This window comes from Pomacea canaliculata, linkage group LG6, assembly GCF_003073045.1.
Source record: "Pomacea canaliculata isolate SZHN2017 linkage group LG6, ASM307304v1, whole genome shotgun sequence".
In the NCBI taxonomy this organism is placed as follows: Eukaryota; Metazoa; Mollusca; class Gastropoda; order Architaenioglossa; family Ampullariidae; genus Pomacea; species Pomacea canaliculata.
Window position 1 is genome coordinate 20,148,779 of NC_037595.1, and position 18,055 is coordinate 20,166,833.

The 18,055-nt window shown below is 44.1% G+C and overlaps 1 protein-coding gene across 7 annotated transcripts in view; it reads left to right on the top strand.

Moving 5' to 3' along the window:
• LOC112565740 (rho guanine nucleotide exchange factor 10-like) overlaps nucleotides 1–18,055 on the top strand; it is a 95,968-nt gene that overhangs the window by 75,686 nt on the left and 2,227 nt on the right. For all 7 annotated transcript variants that reach the window (XM_025241431.1, XM_025241430.1, XM_025241429.1 and 4 more), the window contains 4 exons: nucleotides 2,110–2,220; nucleotides 6,889–7,004; nucleotides 15,272–15,369; nucleotides 17,740–17,851. In XM_025241431.1, the coding sequence (XP_025097216.1) occupies nucleotides 2,110–2,220; nucleotides 6,889–7,004; nucleotides 15,272–15,369; nucleotides 17,740–17,851 (437 nt within the window). The remainder of the gene's footprint in view (nucleotides 1–2,109; nucleotides 2,221–6,888; nucleotides 7,005–15,271; nucleotides 15,370–17,739; nucleotides 17,852–18,055) is intronic.

Consider the following 18,055-nt stretch of genomic DNA (forward strand, 5'->3'; position numbering starts at 1 on the left):
CTTGATGCTGTGTCAATCCGGATGAGCGCCCTGGAACAATAGCCTACTGACTACTGTGCTCAGTGCTCTGGGAATCCAGCTTTTGTTGTCTCCCTCTCTCTCTCTGTGCACAGGCAACTCCAGTGCAAGTGGCCTTATTCCTTTCTTTTTTCCTTCCTCAATCCCCCGCATGCCGAGGGTACCTTGTGTTTGATTCTTTGAGTTTACACGAGTCACATATCAGTCTGTGCATACATACAAACGCACAAGCACCGCTCTCTCTCTCTCACACACAGATACAATTCTTTTAAAATGATACACGCACATATTCACACACAGGCAAGTGAAACCTGTTTTGTCTCTCATACATGCGCCACGCGCAAAAATTTTATAGAAAAAACTCATTCAAAAACACATACACGGGAGGACACATTCCCCTCCCACTCGCTGTCTCATCACTCGATGAAACCTCAATAATCTTGTTTCTCACGTGATGAAAGCTGCAGTGGTTTCTCCTCAAAATTCCGAAACTGTTTGGAGAGTGGCTTGTGACCCTAGACAGTAAGCTTAGTGGACAACCTCGCTAACGACTGACCTCTTGGCACCGGAAGTAAAACTTCCGTCCATCACCGTTGTGCAAAGAGGACTCGTGGGTCTCACAACCATCGCACACTCAACACTTGTGTATCATTAAATCAGGCGGAACAAGATACCCGACACTGCCTCCTTCCTCTCTCTCTCCTTCTAACTGAACTTTCTCAATGATTACGTGCGCCTGTGTGTGTGTGTGACGTGTGGCTCTGACCTCTGACCTGTCGCCCGTGGCAAGGTGACATGCTTCTCATCTACGAGCGCTTTGTCACATTCCTCGCGCGGAATCAATCGTTGTGATGATAGTATGATGAGATGTGTTTTAATTCATCTGAAAGCATTTAGCAAACAAAATAGGAAATAATTAAGCGAAGAGGATGAGCGATGGAGAGACTCCAGTTGATGGCTTCTACTTTTACAAATTCATGTGGTGATGATGACAATGATGGAGATGGCAGTATGAATCAAGACACATGTATGTTCATATTTCATGATGCAGTTTCCACCATCTTGACATAAGTTGTACAATAGTTGTACTGAATGTCGAGATAATACTCGGTGTTGTGTATGTTTACCTTCAACACCTTTGCTGCTGATAAAAGTGTTTGGCTAAAATTCCAAAGATAATGACATGGTCGGCAGGTCAGGACTACACCCGTGACTCCATCATTGTGTGCGCGCCTGGTCGGCCTGTTATCACGTGAACAGAAACGGAAGCTGCGTGTCGTGTGTGGCTGCTGATGGCGAAGTGTGATTGCAGACTGATTGTTGGTACGTGGGACTAGCGAGAGGGTCAGCGAGATAGACATTGTTTGTCTTATTTCTTCCACGCTTCTTTCATTCGTGCAAAGTGTCTTGACCACTGGGAGCTGAGTATGGATATGGAAAGGACATGGACTACAGTTGGTACGTGTTAGCTCTCCACCAAGTGACTGTAGTTTTGATTAACGTCAACGTGTAACAGTTATCAGGAAATTCCATGGATACTGTCATCGCTTCAAAGTGTCGTAGATATCAGCAATGTAGATTGAACTTCTATCGTGGATGTCAAGTGATTGTTGTTATTGTTTCTTTTACGCCGTGGATCCTTCGAGTAATTCCACCGACGGGATAGTAACAAACAGACGGTATTTATTTAGAACTTTCATTCTTTGCTATAGAGCCATTCATTTTCTTTGGTGAAAATATATTCGCAGCCAGCATCTTAAAGGTACTGAGTTCACATCTCCGTTAGATTCTATTTCTTGCATGATTTCTGTCCCTCATTTTCTCCTTCTTACGTTTGACCATCTGTTCCTTCTCCTTCTCTATGTATTTTTTTTTAAATATTAAAGTTGGTGATCTTGCCAACACAACTGGTAATCCTACTTTCATGTGTTACAACTTGAGTGCTAGGTATACACAAACTCATGAATATTTTTTTCACGCAGGATACACAAATTCACGCTCATGGACACAGTCAGGAGGGTGAATGACAGGTGTGTGTGGAAAGGACTGTCGTCACGCTTGTCTAAGTTGCGTGTCCTTCCTGTGTTTCAGGTCAAACGGATACCCGAATATGAGAAATACCTCACGGAACTGCTTCAAGGAACACCTGAAGCTCACCCGGACTATGAACAGCTTTCCCGGTCGGTTAAGAAGGTGCAAGATGTAAGTAGTCCCACACCTGTTTTGTTGCTCTAAGCTATTCGTGACAATAATGTTATTTATGTCCAATTTTTCCGTTAAAACCGTCCTTTTGTGGAAACAGCTTTAGTCAACTTTAAACCCTTGTATTGTTATCCTCAGTGGATGTGATATTGAATATGTGTGTATGTGTGTGGGTAGGGGAGAGGTGGTGATACAGGTATTATGGTTAGGTTTAAAGAGCATGGGACTTTTAGTTTCTGGTTGATACTTGTGCAGACTCCAAAATAAATATGCGTCGGAATGTAAATTATAAAACTTTCAAAAGTTCCGCCTCTTTTTTTGTAGTTAAATATTTTCTCACAAGTTTGTTTCTTGCTTCACACATAGTATGCACCTGTATATGCACTATTAGCAACCTCCCAAACTTGTGTTTATTCCGATGGAGGTGACAGGGTATTGCCCTCGTAACCAGTGCAACCTCACAATGAACTGCGATTACAAGTGCGAACCTACAGAGCTTAACTGTTATGGCTGTGAAATGCAGAGCTGCGGTCATAACAAAAGTGTTTTAAAAAAGGAGTTGTGCATCCGACACATTGTGTAACAAAGGGACCCTTGAACCCAGGAAATCCGTCTGTAATGATCTCTCCAGGCCCAAACTGTCCAGATCCGGCGATGGAGTAGTCTAAACTCTAAACCATGGTTGGGTAGGTTGGGGGGAGGGGGATACAAACAACGAACGCAGATGACATCAGCCACCCTCTGCGTTTTATGGTCACGCGACTGAGGACCCTGGGTACGGGTGGATTTCTGCCTGAGCCCCACGAAGCGTACTTGACAGATTACATTTCGAAAGAAAGGAGTGGTTTCGATAGACACTGGGTACATAAAAACAATGGATTTTGGACTGGGGGGAGAGTCAAGTGTGCCTGACCCTGATCTTGCTATTGTGACGAGTATTTTTTTTTTAGGGTAGGGGGTCGAGTCTTGAGTTGTACTTTATGTAAGACGTACAGGGGCCAAATCAAAGTTCTCTCAAATGTTAGCGATTTTCGTTTTATTTATTTATTTTATTTTGTTTTATTTTATTTTATAAAACGAAGTGTTGATACACTCGATCCTCAAATACTACACAGCAGCGCTGCATCTTCTACTGTTCAGTGTTGGGCGAGTTAGGCTTCCTTCCACTTCCACTTCGCCCTGACACACATCTCGACTTTATGGTCAGTGTCATCATTTCATCAAGTTTACAACGGTCCTTGCGCTCACTTCACTCTTCTGTAGTGACGTCACAAACATCTCGAGAAGTCCTTGTCAGCGTCATCGAGCAAACCTTTCGAGGCTCCGACGAAGAGATTTGAGGAGGAGGTGGAGGGGGACAGGCTGACGTGTAAGGGCAAGGAGTGCGCGTGAATTATTTTTTTGTCTCGCGAATTCACACGCGCGCGTGTCAGTGTTGTTGACATTGATCTTGGGAAGTTGGAGTGCTGTGTTTTCCACATTCCACGCCGGCCGCCACGTTATCAAACTACAGGGGAACATCTTCCTTTCTGGGGAACATTCCTATCTGAAGATGAGCGGCGCAGTCGACGTGAAGCTGTCAGTCAAGAAAAAAATTCCAAGAAAAAATAGTTTGAGAAAATTTGTTCTTTCTTAAACAAAGTAAGCACTCGGTGCTGCCATCCACAAACTATTTAAGGTAAACTTGCAGTTTTTTAGTTCCCAAGTTCTCGAGCACAGGAGTATAAACACACAAATTGATACGCACACACGAATTCATAATACACAAATGTGCACACACAGTCTCTCTCTCTCACACACACACACAAACACATTCGTGTTCTGTGAATCTCACAAAGAGTAGGTAAGAGATGAACATGGGAAAATAACACAGAAAAAGACCCCTGAATAATATTTCATACATCACAGACCAGTCAAGTCCAGTTAGTAAGCGGAGCTAAACATTAAGGCCCGGAGGACAAGTTGAGGGTCTGCCCGGGGGACCGTGGTCACCTTGTACTCGCGGAGGGAGGGGAAGCGTAGTTGCGAAGGAAGTTGAGCTAAGAGGTGCATGACGGGACAAGAAGTGGCTTCTTCCTTCCCCAGGCTGGGTCTGGTCACATTTTCAGGAAGCCGTCGTCAGACTGGTCTGAACGTTTTGCCAAGTCTCCCCAGAGAAGGGCAAACACGTAAGTTAGCATCTTTCGACTCGCGAGAAATACTCGTGCACTGAGCTTGAATTCTGGTGATTTGTGGAAAACATAGAAGGGTAAGGGTTAGACGAGGGTGGAGACTCGAGGTAAATTTTGGTTTTAAAAAATGGTGCTTTCAGCGTTATTGTCAGAATAAAAGCCCGCAATATCAGCAAAATATTCTACTTAACTTTAAGCCGAAATGATTTCTTTTTCCAGTAAGGCAGGTGTTTGCTGGTAAAATGAGTCATCTTTATCTTCTTGTTTTCATTTGTCCTCCATTGTATTTTTGTCTGTAATCGCTCGTCTTCTCATTCTTAAACACTTCACTGCTATCATTCACTCTTATCTGCGCCTCTCCCCCTAAAAAAAATATGGTATGACAGTGAATAGTCTTGGAGACCCAGTGTCACGGGTTAAGGATTTCGGTTCGCAATCCCACGTGACCTGGTGCTATCTGTCGTCCTTGAACACGAGTCTTGTACCACCCACGCAGATCACGGGTACGTGTCATTGCACACCTGGTACAGTGCAGGGCAGGTGTAGGTCGCCCCCGCCACTGGTGATTGAAGGGGTGAACAAGTGCATTGAGTAGAAATCGGTCACGGTTACCTGCTCTTGGTTCTTGTAGACTCAGATCAGGGACCCTATTGTAGGCTTCTTCTACAATGAGACCTGAGATCTATTCCTTTTTTTCCCTTTATCACCTCCTCCTTTTAAAAGTAAATGAAATCCAGAGAGCCATTACTGTCACATTGTTAAACTACTGCTGAACTCACATCTTGCCTTAGAGCTTAGAGCTTTTGAATAAGTTTTTGTAAACATTATCTGCTTTTTAACGCCGCTTTTTCCATAGGGTTGGTGAGGTAAAACTGAATAACATATATGAAACTTTTTATGAAACTGATTTAAATAATAAGTAACTTTGTTCTGAGACCCCGTCCACCCCAACATGGTCATGATCGCATTCTCAGTCCTTGGTCAAATGAGATGGGAGGTGTCATTCACCGTTCACGTTCATTCCACGCCCACCCACGGCTCTTTATGATCTTATACACTACTGTGTTGTATTTTCTGACCTTTGTCGCTATAATATTGTCAACCCTCACAACCACACTGTACACCACGGCTTTCTATATCTGCATCTACAGAGCGACTGATGGTGTGAGGATTAACTGGGAAGCTTCGGGCGAAGATCAGATCTGACCCCGTCCTCTTTCATCTCCCTCGCTGAATAAATGTCTCGTGAAGACGCTTTTTGTGCAAGATTCTTTTCTTGCACGAGCAAATTTTTCCGAATCGTGAAAAAAAAAAAAAAGCTTGTGCCCTCGCCGGTGTTTTCATTCACTCGCAATACCTCGTACCTCGCTCTGTTGACCTCATCGCCCTCGGCAAAGCTGATTGTAATCAGTGTTCGTCAGCTGGTGAATGACGTCAGCGATTTCTAAACGTCTCTCCTGTCATGATAAGAATAACTTGCTACAAAAAGGTCAACAAGCGACCTGTGACCGCCTACATGTTTAAGGGTAGGCGGGGGTTTTCTTTACAGGAGTGAAAAAAAAGTTTTAGTTTCGTATTGTTTTTCGTGATGAGTAATGGCGATGTGGTCACATTCATTTCTGGTTGAGGTCGCAAAGGAACGTAGGAGTTTTTTCACGTTCTACATTCTTTAATCCACAATAATATAAAATACTCAGTATTGTTGTCCGGTCTGGATTAAGTGAGGTTTTGTGAGAGATTTGCACATCTATATACAGACGATAGTCCCTGACCTCTACACAGGGTCGGTCAGATGGAGGATGCAGAGAAAGAACTGTTACCTGGTCACTGCCTCTCCCTTCCGAATCCTTCGCTTATTGTTATGCACATATTGTTGACCAGTCTAAGATATCCGGTTTGATGCAAGCGGGGACAATCAAAGATTTATTGCCCATGAAATCCCGGGCTACCAGCGAATTATCTCCCCACGAAATTCGTGTTCATGGAATGATAAGTAGGTTTGCGAAGAAAGAATGAGCAGGGGGAGGCAAATCTGATTGGTTGATGATGGGGGCGAGGATGCACTGTGAGAGGACTGTCTGCAGTGACAGGCATTATACACGAAAAGAAAGATAGTATTCTTCCTCCCCTCCCCACCTTCTCTCTCTCTCACGCGCACTGGGTTCGGTAGGAGGTTTGTGTTGCCCGAGAGACATGCTTTATTGAATTATTCAGGGTTATTATTATTCAGTACATTCCAGCTAGGGTCACAATGAAGATAATCTGCAGCTGGCACTCACGTGTGGGATGGTGGGATTCAAGCAGGGCCACTGAGTTCATGTACACCTGTGTACACCTGTGTATGTTCTAGCCTGAAAGATAGACATTAGACTGCACGTGTATAAACATGCCTGACTTTTTGTGCAAGCACGCTTATCATAGTGTGTGTGTGTGTTTTATACACCACACGTTTGCTTACCAATAACTCAAGCTTTCCTCTGTCGATTTCGAATTTCAGATGGTAAAGGACTGCGACGATGACCTTCGAGGAGCCGACAACGAAAACAAGATGGACGCTGTGCAGGACCGCTTCCCCCACGACGACCTGCAGTTGCAGAAGCGGAAAAAACACAGGTGATGTCAGCTCACTCTTTCGACCTCTCTACTTCTCTCTCGCCTTCTTTTTCCCTTCTCTCTCTCTCTTTCACACACTCAGAAACAAATAAACCTTCCCTTGTAGGCTTCAAGCTCCGCCATAACTTCTCAGTTTTAATGAAGAGCCATTGCTACCAAGGTGCTCCTCACGGTGGACATGAAAGACTCAGCCGACTGTGTAGCTGCATGATTATTGATGTTGTTATCTTTTATGCTCACATCATTGTTTAGAAAGGGGAAAGCAGAAGATTCCAAGCAAGCGGGTTAAATTTTGTCGCGAGTCTGATCTCTCTCTGGCGACACTTCTGGCATGGTCGTGTTTGTTATTGCTTTCTTTTTTTTTCAAATCCTTTCCCGGTTGCAAGTTTTCAGGAGTTTCAGCTTGACTGCCCCTGTATGCGATGCTTAGATTGTTTTAAGGGACGGGGCAGTCATCAACGATGATGTCACAGTGAAGGGAGGAGGGTTTGATTGGCTTGTGACGGGCTCGTGCAGGTAAAGGTCAGCAAAGGACAGGAGGTTCAGGACTAGACGCTTAGTGTCTACAGTCTGACGTCACCTGAGGGCTCAGCACTCTAATGTTCGTTGATCTTACATAAGGCCAAAGGGAGAAATACAAATGTCAATTAAGGTCAGCAATGTGCGTGTTGGTGTGTGTGTGCGATAGAGAGAAAGAAAACAAAACAAAAAAAACTACACTTTATTGAATCGACCTTAAAGAGGAAGTAATGGGCAACACGAGTTGTCAGGAATGAAAGATTTAAAAAACATCAACCGCGTGCTTTAAGACAAAAAATTTAACTTTTTAAAAAATCCTTCCTTTGTGTTTTTGCTTATAACAAAGTCCGTAAAGGATTTTAAAAAACATTTCACAGAATCTATGTCATGACGATGATTTAAAAAATATTAACACACACAGACAGAAGGTTAGAGTGCACAGTTCAGAGTCTACGGTGCCATTAACGGTGCTGAGAGATGTTTGTGTACACAAAGCTTGTGGCCCGCTGACACTTACTGTCGTGAGATAACACGAGGACGGAGCGCACTGTCCGGGACACAGCCGTCACCGATGTCGTCTAATCTGACCAGGAGTGGCTTCACATTCCTAGTCGAGATTACCAGACGATATGAAAATATTCCAGTGAGATGGGGTGGAAGACGGTAGCTTGACCGCTGACGTAGGTCACGTGACCCTGAAAGTACCAACGCTTGTGCGACGTATTATTATTTCATTGTTGTTATTGTCGGTAGACCTGACATTCAAAATATATTCTTTAAAGCAGGAAAGATGGGCAGACAATAAAGTCTGTTTTGATTTGATTTGATTTGATTTGACTTACCATCAGTGTTGATGTCAGTGCAGCTTCGTAACATGTGACACGTGGTGCAGCACTGATGTCCTTCATAAACTTCAGTGTGCCAGAGAAACCAGATCCCGTACTTAACACTAACTCAGTCATGTTTACCTTGACATTTGCATTGTCATACACTCATTCATTTCAGTCTGCTGGACCTTTGACTCCTTTTTCTGCCGTAATCGACAGGTGAAAGACGGTGTATGAGTAGGTAAATGAAAACAAAACAGTTCATTTACACGTTTGTAAGGTTTTGTTTTATTCTGTGGACGTAGCCACTATGTAGAGTTTAGCACCTGTCACCAATGCAGTGAGAGTTAACTGTCCTGGGTTCATCTCTCGTCTCGGGCATGCTGTTCTTTCTCTTCATATGGCGTCTGTTTACAGAGCTGAGTGCATTAACTGTGATATACCTTTGTTGCTGGCAGGTCGTAAAACAACAACCCCTTCCCAAACTCCCACACACACCATAACTGCAAATAAAGTGAGGGGTCGTGTGACAGTTGTATTTAAACGGGTACTATTCACCGACAGATGCGTCGAAGCCTTTTTATTAACCGATTTATCTTTGAGGTGAGGTCAACCACCGAGAAGAAATTCTTCAAGATCCTCTCTGTATTAGTTGGCCGTTGGAACTGGACACTGGGGATTACAAGGCTAGGCCTGTGACGTCAAGGATGAAGCCAGTGACCAGGCTGTATCTGGCATGATGATCTCTTGCACTCCTGACGATCTCATCTAATGAACGGCCTAGATGTGATCTCGCTCTGTCTCAGTGTGTGTGCACGTTTGTGTAATGTAATATATTGATAACGTGTACTGTAATATGCTGATATTACATCACTGTAAAAGCTTCAAACAGGAAAGAACAATCATGTGACTAGGGACGGGAGGGACTCCCTTGTGAATGGCCCTCGTCTGTATGTGACGTCAGAGATGTTCCTGTATCACCTCCCTTGTCCCAGCTCGTCGTGTCGAGCGTTGCAACGTGTTCCGTCACTCCATCTGCATATAATAGGAAATAATATCAAGGTCAGGGGTCACCGCCGCACTTGGTGTGATGCTCGGGCTGCCGCTGTGTGCAGACGCCCACGTGCCCGTGTCACGTACCCGGTGTCTCAGCGCCAAGTGCACACCTACCCGACACCCAGTTGCACCAGGTGGAAGCCCCCAGTACGCAAGGGCTGGGCCCCTCGAGATGATCCCTTGCTGATATTATCATTGTTAGATTTGGCGGCTCTCGACCTAGTGGTCTTGGGTTACCTGCCGCTGGTTCTCTCGCCGCTGGTTGTAAATCCTGTGACGTCACAGTAGGATTTTGTTCTATTTACCGGGCGGCGGGCCCCCGTCACCTCAAAGAACTCACCTGTTTCAAGAGCGGTGAGCGTGCTGTCGCATCATGTCCCCGTCAGATTCGATGAGCAGGAATGACCAGCAGATATTTGTCATCACTCGACGAAATGCTCGACAGTTGTAGTTCCCGGGAGCTTACTGTAACGCCGCCACCGACTCGCCCACCGACAAGAGTAGGGCGAGTGGGTATCAGTGGTTGTCTGCTTGCGACCTGAACGTAAGGTAAGACCTCGATTTATTGTCAGGAGATTTGTTTTACCGTGTATCAACAGTTCTACTTCCAAATTGTAACAACCGCGTGCATGTCAGACAGTAGAGTGTGTGCAACACACAGCACCTGCAGTATTGTCATGTCGCTGGGTCACACAAGAGTCCAAAGTGGAAAGGTCAGCGACAGAAGATGGCAGAGATATGATAGATCGGTATTGCTAAGTCTTTAGTGACATGCCTATCTCACGTATATCTTGCTGCTTTGATAGACTCAGGGGACGCCGACCAACTGCCAGTTATGTGCACGACGTGTAGTTGAGTATACAGAGTTGGTGAGTGAAAAATGTTTGGACATCGCCGAGTGATTCTGTCAGAGAGTAGCAGCACGAGGTCCTGTGATGCTGAGTGAGAAAACACGTACACTTGGACTGTGAGACTGACGGGATGCAGGGTCGGGTGATGTGGACTGGCTACATACATACACATAGCAAAGCACACAAAGCAATCGTGCAGAGGTGGTGGCATATTTTACGCATCATCAACAACGACAACAACACACAAACCAGTTGCCCTCAGCTTACCCCCACATGACAGCCTTATGTCAGGATAGGTTTCAATGGCATGTCTGGGTGTGGGACAGAAGTCGGTTTGCGCAACCTTTTCAGTCCTGTCGTTTGAAATCTTCCTGTCCTCCTTGAGCTATTCAGTGACTGCACTATTAATATTATGTGGGAAAAGTCATAAACGCTTGTTATAAAACGTGCATTATGCTTCCACACACGCCTCCCCACTCCCCTCATTCACCGGTCGCCATGTTATTTACGGTGCTGACAGCTTCCTTCTCCTCCCTTTCTATCTTTACTCCTCTGTCTCCTCAATCGGATTTTTTTTTCTTCTTCCATCCTCACAACGACATGACAACTATAAAATACGGCTTTACAACAGTTGATAGTATCATCCGGGTACAGGACGATGGGGTAGAAGTCCGAGGTGGCAATACTCGAGCTTGAATGGCTAAAAGTTAGATAATACAAAAAGTAAAATAACATGATGTAACAGTATCCTGGTGTTGTTAGCTCTCCCTTTCCCTGTTGTCCCCTCATCTTGGTCTCTTTGTTCACGTACACTAGTATATACATGTGCGAGCACGCACTGACACACCAAAACCAGTTTGTCACGATGACAATCATTCTTAGTAGGTTGTTCATTGGTGTTCCTATGGACTCGCTGGCACAAGACTTCTACAGAAAAGACTCTTAGTTTCCGACAGTTGAGAAGAACGACAGGAAAGAAAGGGTTGATACTTGAGGCCAACTGTAGTCCCAATGGATGCAGCGCCAGGAGATGTTGCAGCAGATTGACTAATGAGCTGTGGTCAAGTAGTTTGTGACACGTAGACAGGCTGCTGTACCCTGATAGTGACCACAACTTTCATGTATGCTTGCGACATCCTTAAGGCTAGTGTATTAATAAATAATATTCGTCTGAGCACCTCAGTTTCAATGTTCCAAAAGTCCCAATTGGAAGGCTGTCCGGTGGCGCAACAGTTAGCGCCTGTTAAAATGTACAGTGAAGGTTGGTTGCTCTGGGTTCAGATCTCGTCTCGGCCAGGCTGTTCTTTCTCTGCATATGGCATCTTTTTCTCGGGCTGGCGTCCTTGCCCTGATATATCCTTAGCTGCTGGCTCGGCGTAAAACACCAATTTTCTCACACAAACAAGCTATTTGTCTCTTGTGACCTTTACGCACAACTTTGCCAAAACTTATTTCAAATATTTGACGATATTGCTCGGTTAACATAGAATTTTCACCAGAGAAGGACCTTCTACAACTTAAAAAGAAAAAAAAAAAAGACTCAAGTGATAAGCAGCTTTCTACCTGTTGACTTTTGACGTGGAATGTTTAATTTATAGCTGTCACCTTAACCCCTAGTGTCTAGTACAGGGGATGTTTTTCAGCTTCAGGTGTGTGGGATTTACCAGACATTTCGGTTCGTTATTCCTTACCTTTGTCAGCTCTAAGAGACTAGACACAAATAATAAATAAAGGTTAGCCAATGAGATGCGACGATTTAAGTGATTAATTCTTGTCTGCATCATAGACGATGTAGTGAACAACGACAACTTGTTGAAAAGGGCAGGTTAGGGAGAGGAGAGGTTGTTGTTTGGACTTCGAGGGCATCAACATCCTGTAACTAAACACAGGTACATCTCATGCAGTTATAAATTAGCGCCATCGCCTGCACTCGCAACGAACCTACATGACAACGACATTTACCACCGCGACCCAACAGCGTCGCCACACAAAGAGAGAAAGAGCGGTAAATCACAGGATGCCGACAAAGAGAGAAAGAAGTATATCAAACCTTCCCTACAAGGGGAGGCAATATATCAAATGTTCACACAAAGAACCTTCAGTACGTCGTGCCAGAGGGCTTCGATTGGCGAGGACCGAAGGTGATCTTACGTCATCACGTGGTGGGACACGACCTCGCAATGACCTGGTTTGTGTGTGACGTCAGACCGCGGGGTCTTTCTCCACACTCCATCCATCCAAGAATTTCTAGGTAACTTGTTTACATCATGGCAATACAGGTATTTGTGAAATGCATAAATAATCAGTCATGGATACTTGCACAAATTGTAATGAACAATGAATTCCAACATTATTTTTCTTTTCATTATTCTTCCGTTGTCGTTGTAGTTGTTTGTGCAGCGTGTTGGAAGTGTATCCTTCTCTCTAAACATGCATACGTGTGTGGGCCAGGGATAGGGGTAGAGATGAGGGTATTGTTCACAGAATATATTCGATGTTATCTGCCCTCTCAGTTTCTTAGCTCTGAACACAAAACAAGACAGACTCCTTTTAAACTTCATTTCAGTCGTCAAGTTCAGTAAGCTCCCTTTGGACTCTTCATCTACACGAGTCATGGGAGAGGAAATATGGCTGAGTTGAAGTTTGGTCAACTTTTAAGATAACTTGCTTCATTTCCATACCTCAACACGATCTCTCAGCGAACCTCTCAAAGTTCGTATTTCTCCTTCGATGCTTGTGATGCTCCAGCGCACTCCAATGCCGGGCTCCGATTGCACACCTCTCACATACCCGGCATTCGACGTGTGAAGTGGGTGAACAGGCGCCAGATTTATGAGATAAATGAGTTTGTACTTGCTAAAGAACGTCAGGTCCGTCTTTTGAGAATTCTTAGTCGTTGACCCCACGTGGTGTGTTCAGCACTCCTTACTGTAAACATATTTCTTTCGCTTGAAGTTTCCGTAAAGGTTGTTTGACAAAAGAAACAACTGAACAGACGTCTGGCAGTTAAGAGCCAAGAGGTTATACTTATGTGTAAATAACGAAATCTTTCTTGTTAGTTCCGTCGAGGTTTGTCGAAGTTGCATGGTTAGTGCTCCCGACTTGAGGTTTCAGGTTCGAGGCTTTGTTAAACTAGTCCCTAGCACACTTTTGCTGATCATACCGTGATGATTGTGTGATGGAAGATGAATTCTTTGCCCTAGATATCCAGTTAACTGTTGGCTAAACTTTTGCTCCATTTTGAATAACCTGTGAGTCTTTTGCACTCGATTGCTTGAAGTCCCGTGTGTGCAAAATATTCTTCACCTCCCGTCCTTGTTGGTGCCTCAGACTTACTTTGCTTACCTGAACTATTATTCGCAGCAAGAACGCAGGCTGACACACAAACCTAGTGATGCGTGTCGGGAGACAGGATGGAAAGTGCAGGGCTCGGTGATGGTTTTCAACAAACCATAATTAGGTTTCAAAGGCTGACAGCCGGTTTCACGCCTACGGTATTCATGTTTAATCCCACAGGTAACGAGGGTTTATGTTACAGGACCACGTGAGGCGGTTTATTGAAGGATTACAAGCTCCTCACGATCCGCCCACACGAGGGGTGAGGCTCGGTGGGAAATGAATGTGAAAGGGAAAAAACCTCGTGGTGCCTTGTCTTCATTGAAAATCAAAGACACACACAATGTCTTTGGAACGAATATTTGTGAAAATAATGTTGTTGTTGTTGTGTCGTCGTTGTTGTTGTTGTTGTTGTTGTTGTTGTTGTTGTATCAGCAAGCAATTTTTTTAAAAGAAAGAGAAAAGAAAACAACACGAAATGATGGGCTCATCTGGACTAGTAACTTGAAAGTGTGTTCTTTTCATTCTCTTCTATCAGACACGCTGAAGTTCTTGAATATAGAGCACGCATGCACGCGCACACACAGAGGGGCATAATTAAAATGAAGGGGAAAAAACAGTAAACACAGGCATGAGCTACGATCCAGCATTTTACAGCCTGTACCCCTGACTCTTTAAAGTGAGCGCATAGAATTGCTTCTGATCTTATTTTTGATTTTAAATACTTCCTTCCTGTCTTCCCTCTATTGCGGGGGAACTATATACTCAGGCGAGTACGCCCAGGAGAACAAGTCTGTAATTACTTGTCCTCAAAGTTAAAAGAAAAAAACAAACCCTGAGTTCTGTTGACTGGTAACAATGGGGTTCGAAACCAAGACCAGTCGGTGGCAAAGGTGTGAATCTGAAACTAGAACTTTGTCAGGTGCACGAAGGAGTAAGTATAGTGGGCAACAACCAGGACAACAGCCTGGCTCAGTCGGGAGGAGCTCGGCTGATAAACAGCTAAATTTCAGACCATCAGATTGTCTTCAACAGGGGTTTGGGCAGCTATGTAGCTATGTTAGTCTAGCTAAGCTAGTCTAGCTAGAGTCGTTTACAAGAGTTGGGACAAGTGACAGTTTGTATGCGATAGGTAGGGTAGATTGCGAGCTGGAGTTTGTTTAGCAAGAGATGAGATAGATGTGTAATAGATGCTTAGCTAATTTCAGGGTGAAGAACTAGGATAACAGTCTACTTCTGCTTCAAGTCCGGGTAAAAAAAAATGTGAAGATACTACTAGTCTTTAATTTTCACTAATGTTGGGGTAGACGACCTCTGTTGGAAACTTTGAAAAAAAAAGCCTGTGCTGGGCTCCGTTCATATTATTTATTGTCGGCAGTCAGTTATTGTGTGTTATTAGTGACTATTGCCCTTTATTATTACCTGTATTATTTTTTATGAGAATATTCTCTGCATTTCCGTTATTTATTTCAGGGATCTCTTTTAAATCGTCATCTCGATCATTCGTTGGTTGTCATGAGTTCTTAACTGACGGTAAACTTAGTAGGAAATGCTTTCTTTTGACCACGATTAAGAAAAAGATTTGAACCTGCTTGTGTAGGTATTTTTCTAGGTATGTAAAATATATTGGTTTATTTCAAACTTTATTCTTTCACACGGGCATTTTCTCCTGTTTCAGAAGCCCCGAGGTCTGTCAGCGCGCAGACGATCAGCACCCAGTGCCGTGGTCTTCAAGACTCTTTCTGGAAGCCGCTCGAGAAGTAGTTCTGGTTTATGGTAAGTGGTTCCCTAGGCAACAGCACTTATAGATAACATTCGCGGAGGGACTGTTAATAATGAGTACAAAATATTAGTTCAGCTTTTGCGAAATTCTCATTCTGTGCTCTTTATCATTTTAGTAATCAGCTGATTTAAGAATTATTGTTCCGAAGGTAAAATTGGTGAATAGTTTTTCTCAACAGATCATAACATCAGCAGATGCGTGAATTAGTGCTTATAGCAGCAAGTGTCGCAACTCTGAATAATTCCTGTTAATTAAATTAAGGACACGGCCAAGTGCGAGTTAAATTTAAGGTGAACAAACAAGAAAACAAACTTTCGATTGGTTTTTTTAGTCACCATGTCCTATTCCAGTTACAAATATTGAAACCAGCGTAATTATGTCCATTGCATCCTCCTGTGGGATAATGCAGTTCTGTCACTGACAATCTTCCTTTCTTACTTTATATTCAAAGATGGAGAGACCTGGTAGAAACATTGTTTTGGCTTATTCTGGTCCTGAGTGAAGGTCTTTGATTGTATGTCCAACGTTCCCCATTTCATTTTCTTCCGTTTCTCTGTTAGGAGGTCCGTGGCACTGAGCCGCACTCCAACAGCCAAGAGCTCGCCTCACGCGGGCTCAGATTTAAACGCAATCTGTTTGTTTTCTAGACACTTGCCTTTTCTCTTTTAATAAGTGCTGCTCGTCGGAAGGAGGTAAAGAATGCAGTCATAGTTCTATAAATAGCTCTTATCACCTAACATTTTTTTCCCCTACAAATTCGTAGACTTTCGTTCTAGTTTCCTGATAAGAGAGAATATATGTGAAAATATGTTTGTGTGCGTAGGTGTGTGCGTGCGTGCGTGCGTGTGTGCGTAGGTGTGTATACGTACGTGCGTTCATAGTGGTTTTTTTTCCCCACAAGAGATAGGATTTCGTGGCGGTGGAATTGTTGAGAGTGACAGCAAATGACACTTGAAACTCGGAGTGACAAACGTTCAGTCGGTGTTAACGGCGCTCGTAAAGCAACTCTCGAAGCTCGTGATGGCGCGTGCTGCTCTCGACATCCGCACGACGTTCGTGGCTCGGTCCTGTCGTTGGTCTTACTCTCCAGCTGTGCGCCGCACTCCATCGGAGACCAACTGGGTGGAGAGCTGGGTAAATGGCACCCTGGAGTGCAGCGTCAATATTTAAACCCCACCCGTGTGTGAGTGTCCTCAGGTCGGGGGAGCTTAGTGCAATAGTAAGACAGGACTAGCTATCCATAACTGAGACAACTTTTACCTTTCATTCTGGTAGATAGTGGTTAACCTTCAGTCATCGACACCGTCCTTCTCCTTTCTTCCTGACAATTAGTCTGAGGGTTTGCCGTCAGTTGAGCTCATGGACTTGAGTCACATCACTCCGTGTGTTCGAGACTTGATGACGAACAATTTTCTAGTCTCATGTCTTTCATGTATCCGTATGTTAGACATAGACTTGATCACGTGGCTTGCCCATGATAATTATAGTATGACTTCAATATACCTCGTTGACTGTATATTGATATTTAGATATTTGCATCTTGCAGAGATAAGCTGAGGTTTGAGAACTAATAAAATTTTAATGACTGAGTTTAGTTTATTATCTTATCTCAAAAGCTGTCCAAAGCCCAGACAGGAATTAACTCCCGCAATGCCGTAGTTTCCCGGATGTGATGTTAGTGTAGCACATCAAATCAACGCCGGACGATGAAGCACTGCATCACCCCGGTAACAGCACGTGATTAGTGTCTCAAATAGGTCAGTTCACACAAACATTCGCAAAACAAAAAACAACTTTTTAAATTAAGTGACGCTGATACATACGCTGGAGTGAGGTCAGCGGAAGAGCAGTTCAAGGGCAAAGAGCGCGTGCTACATGCGGCGCGGAACACTTTAAAGTCAGAGTTCCACGAGAGACGATGACACTTGTGTAGCTGACCTACAAAACGGTTATTTGAAAATCAGATTATTCACGGGGACCATCCCTAGCTACCTGCACGACATAAACTGCCTCCTAACACGATATTTCGCACGTGTTATTTCTTCACATCATCTATTCTCTCATTGTTCTTCCGTTCTTCTCTTCCTTTCCTTTCTATCTCTTCTTTTTGTTTTTTTTTTCTTTTTTCCCCCCTTGTCTTTAACTTTTTTCAACTGTGCGCGCATGCATAAATATGCACGAACACGCTACCATACTGTAAAGTTGTTCAGTTTAACAGACTGAACAGTCGGTGACCTGGCGGTAACCTCGCTGATCCCTCATCACTCACGTCAGTGACGATGATGAGATGTGAGCCAGCAGACCTTGATTAGCTGCTGCGTTCTGTAAATGAGTAAACGAAAATCAATGTTGTGCTTCTGCAGGTCGCAGTCGAATATGGGACGAAAAGATGTGGGCGACAGTTTTCAGTCCATCAGACAACCCTCCGACCTCAACCGGCAATACATCATGGAGGGACCAGTGGTCTTTGCCAGGGTAACTAGACGCGCGCGTGTGTGTGTGGTTGCATGTGTTCGTGTGTGTGTGTTCGGGGACGTGCAGTATGAATCCGTGCGCTTGTGTGTGCTGACGTCCGTGCAGCTGCTTCAACAAGAAAAATGATCATGGCATCACGCGGTCCCAACACATAGCTTAAAACACAGCTTATTTCCTGAAATGCAATCATCTACAGTCTTATCA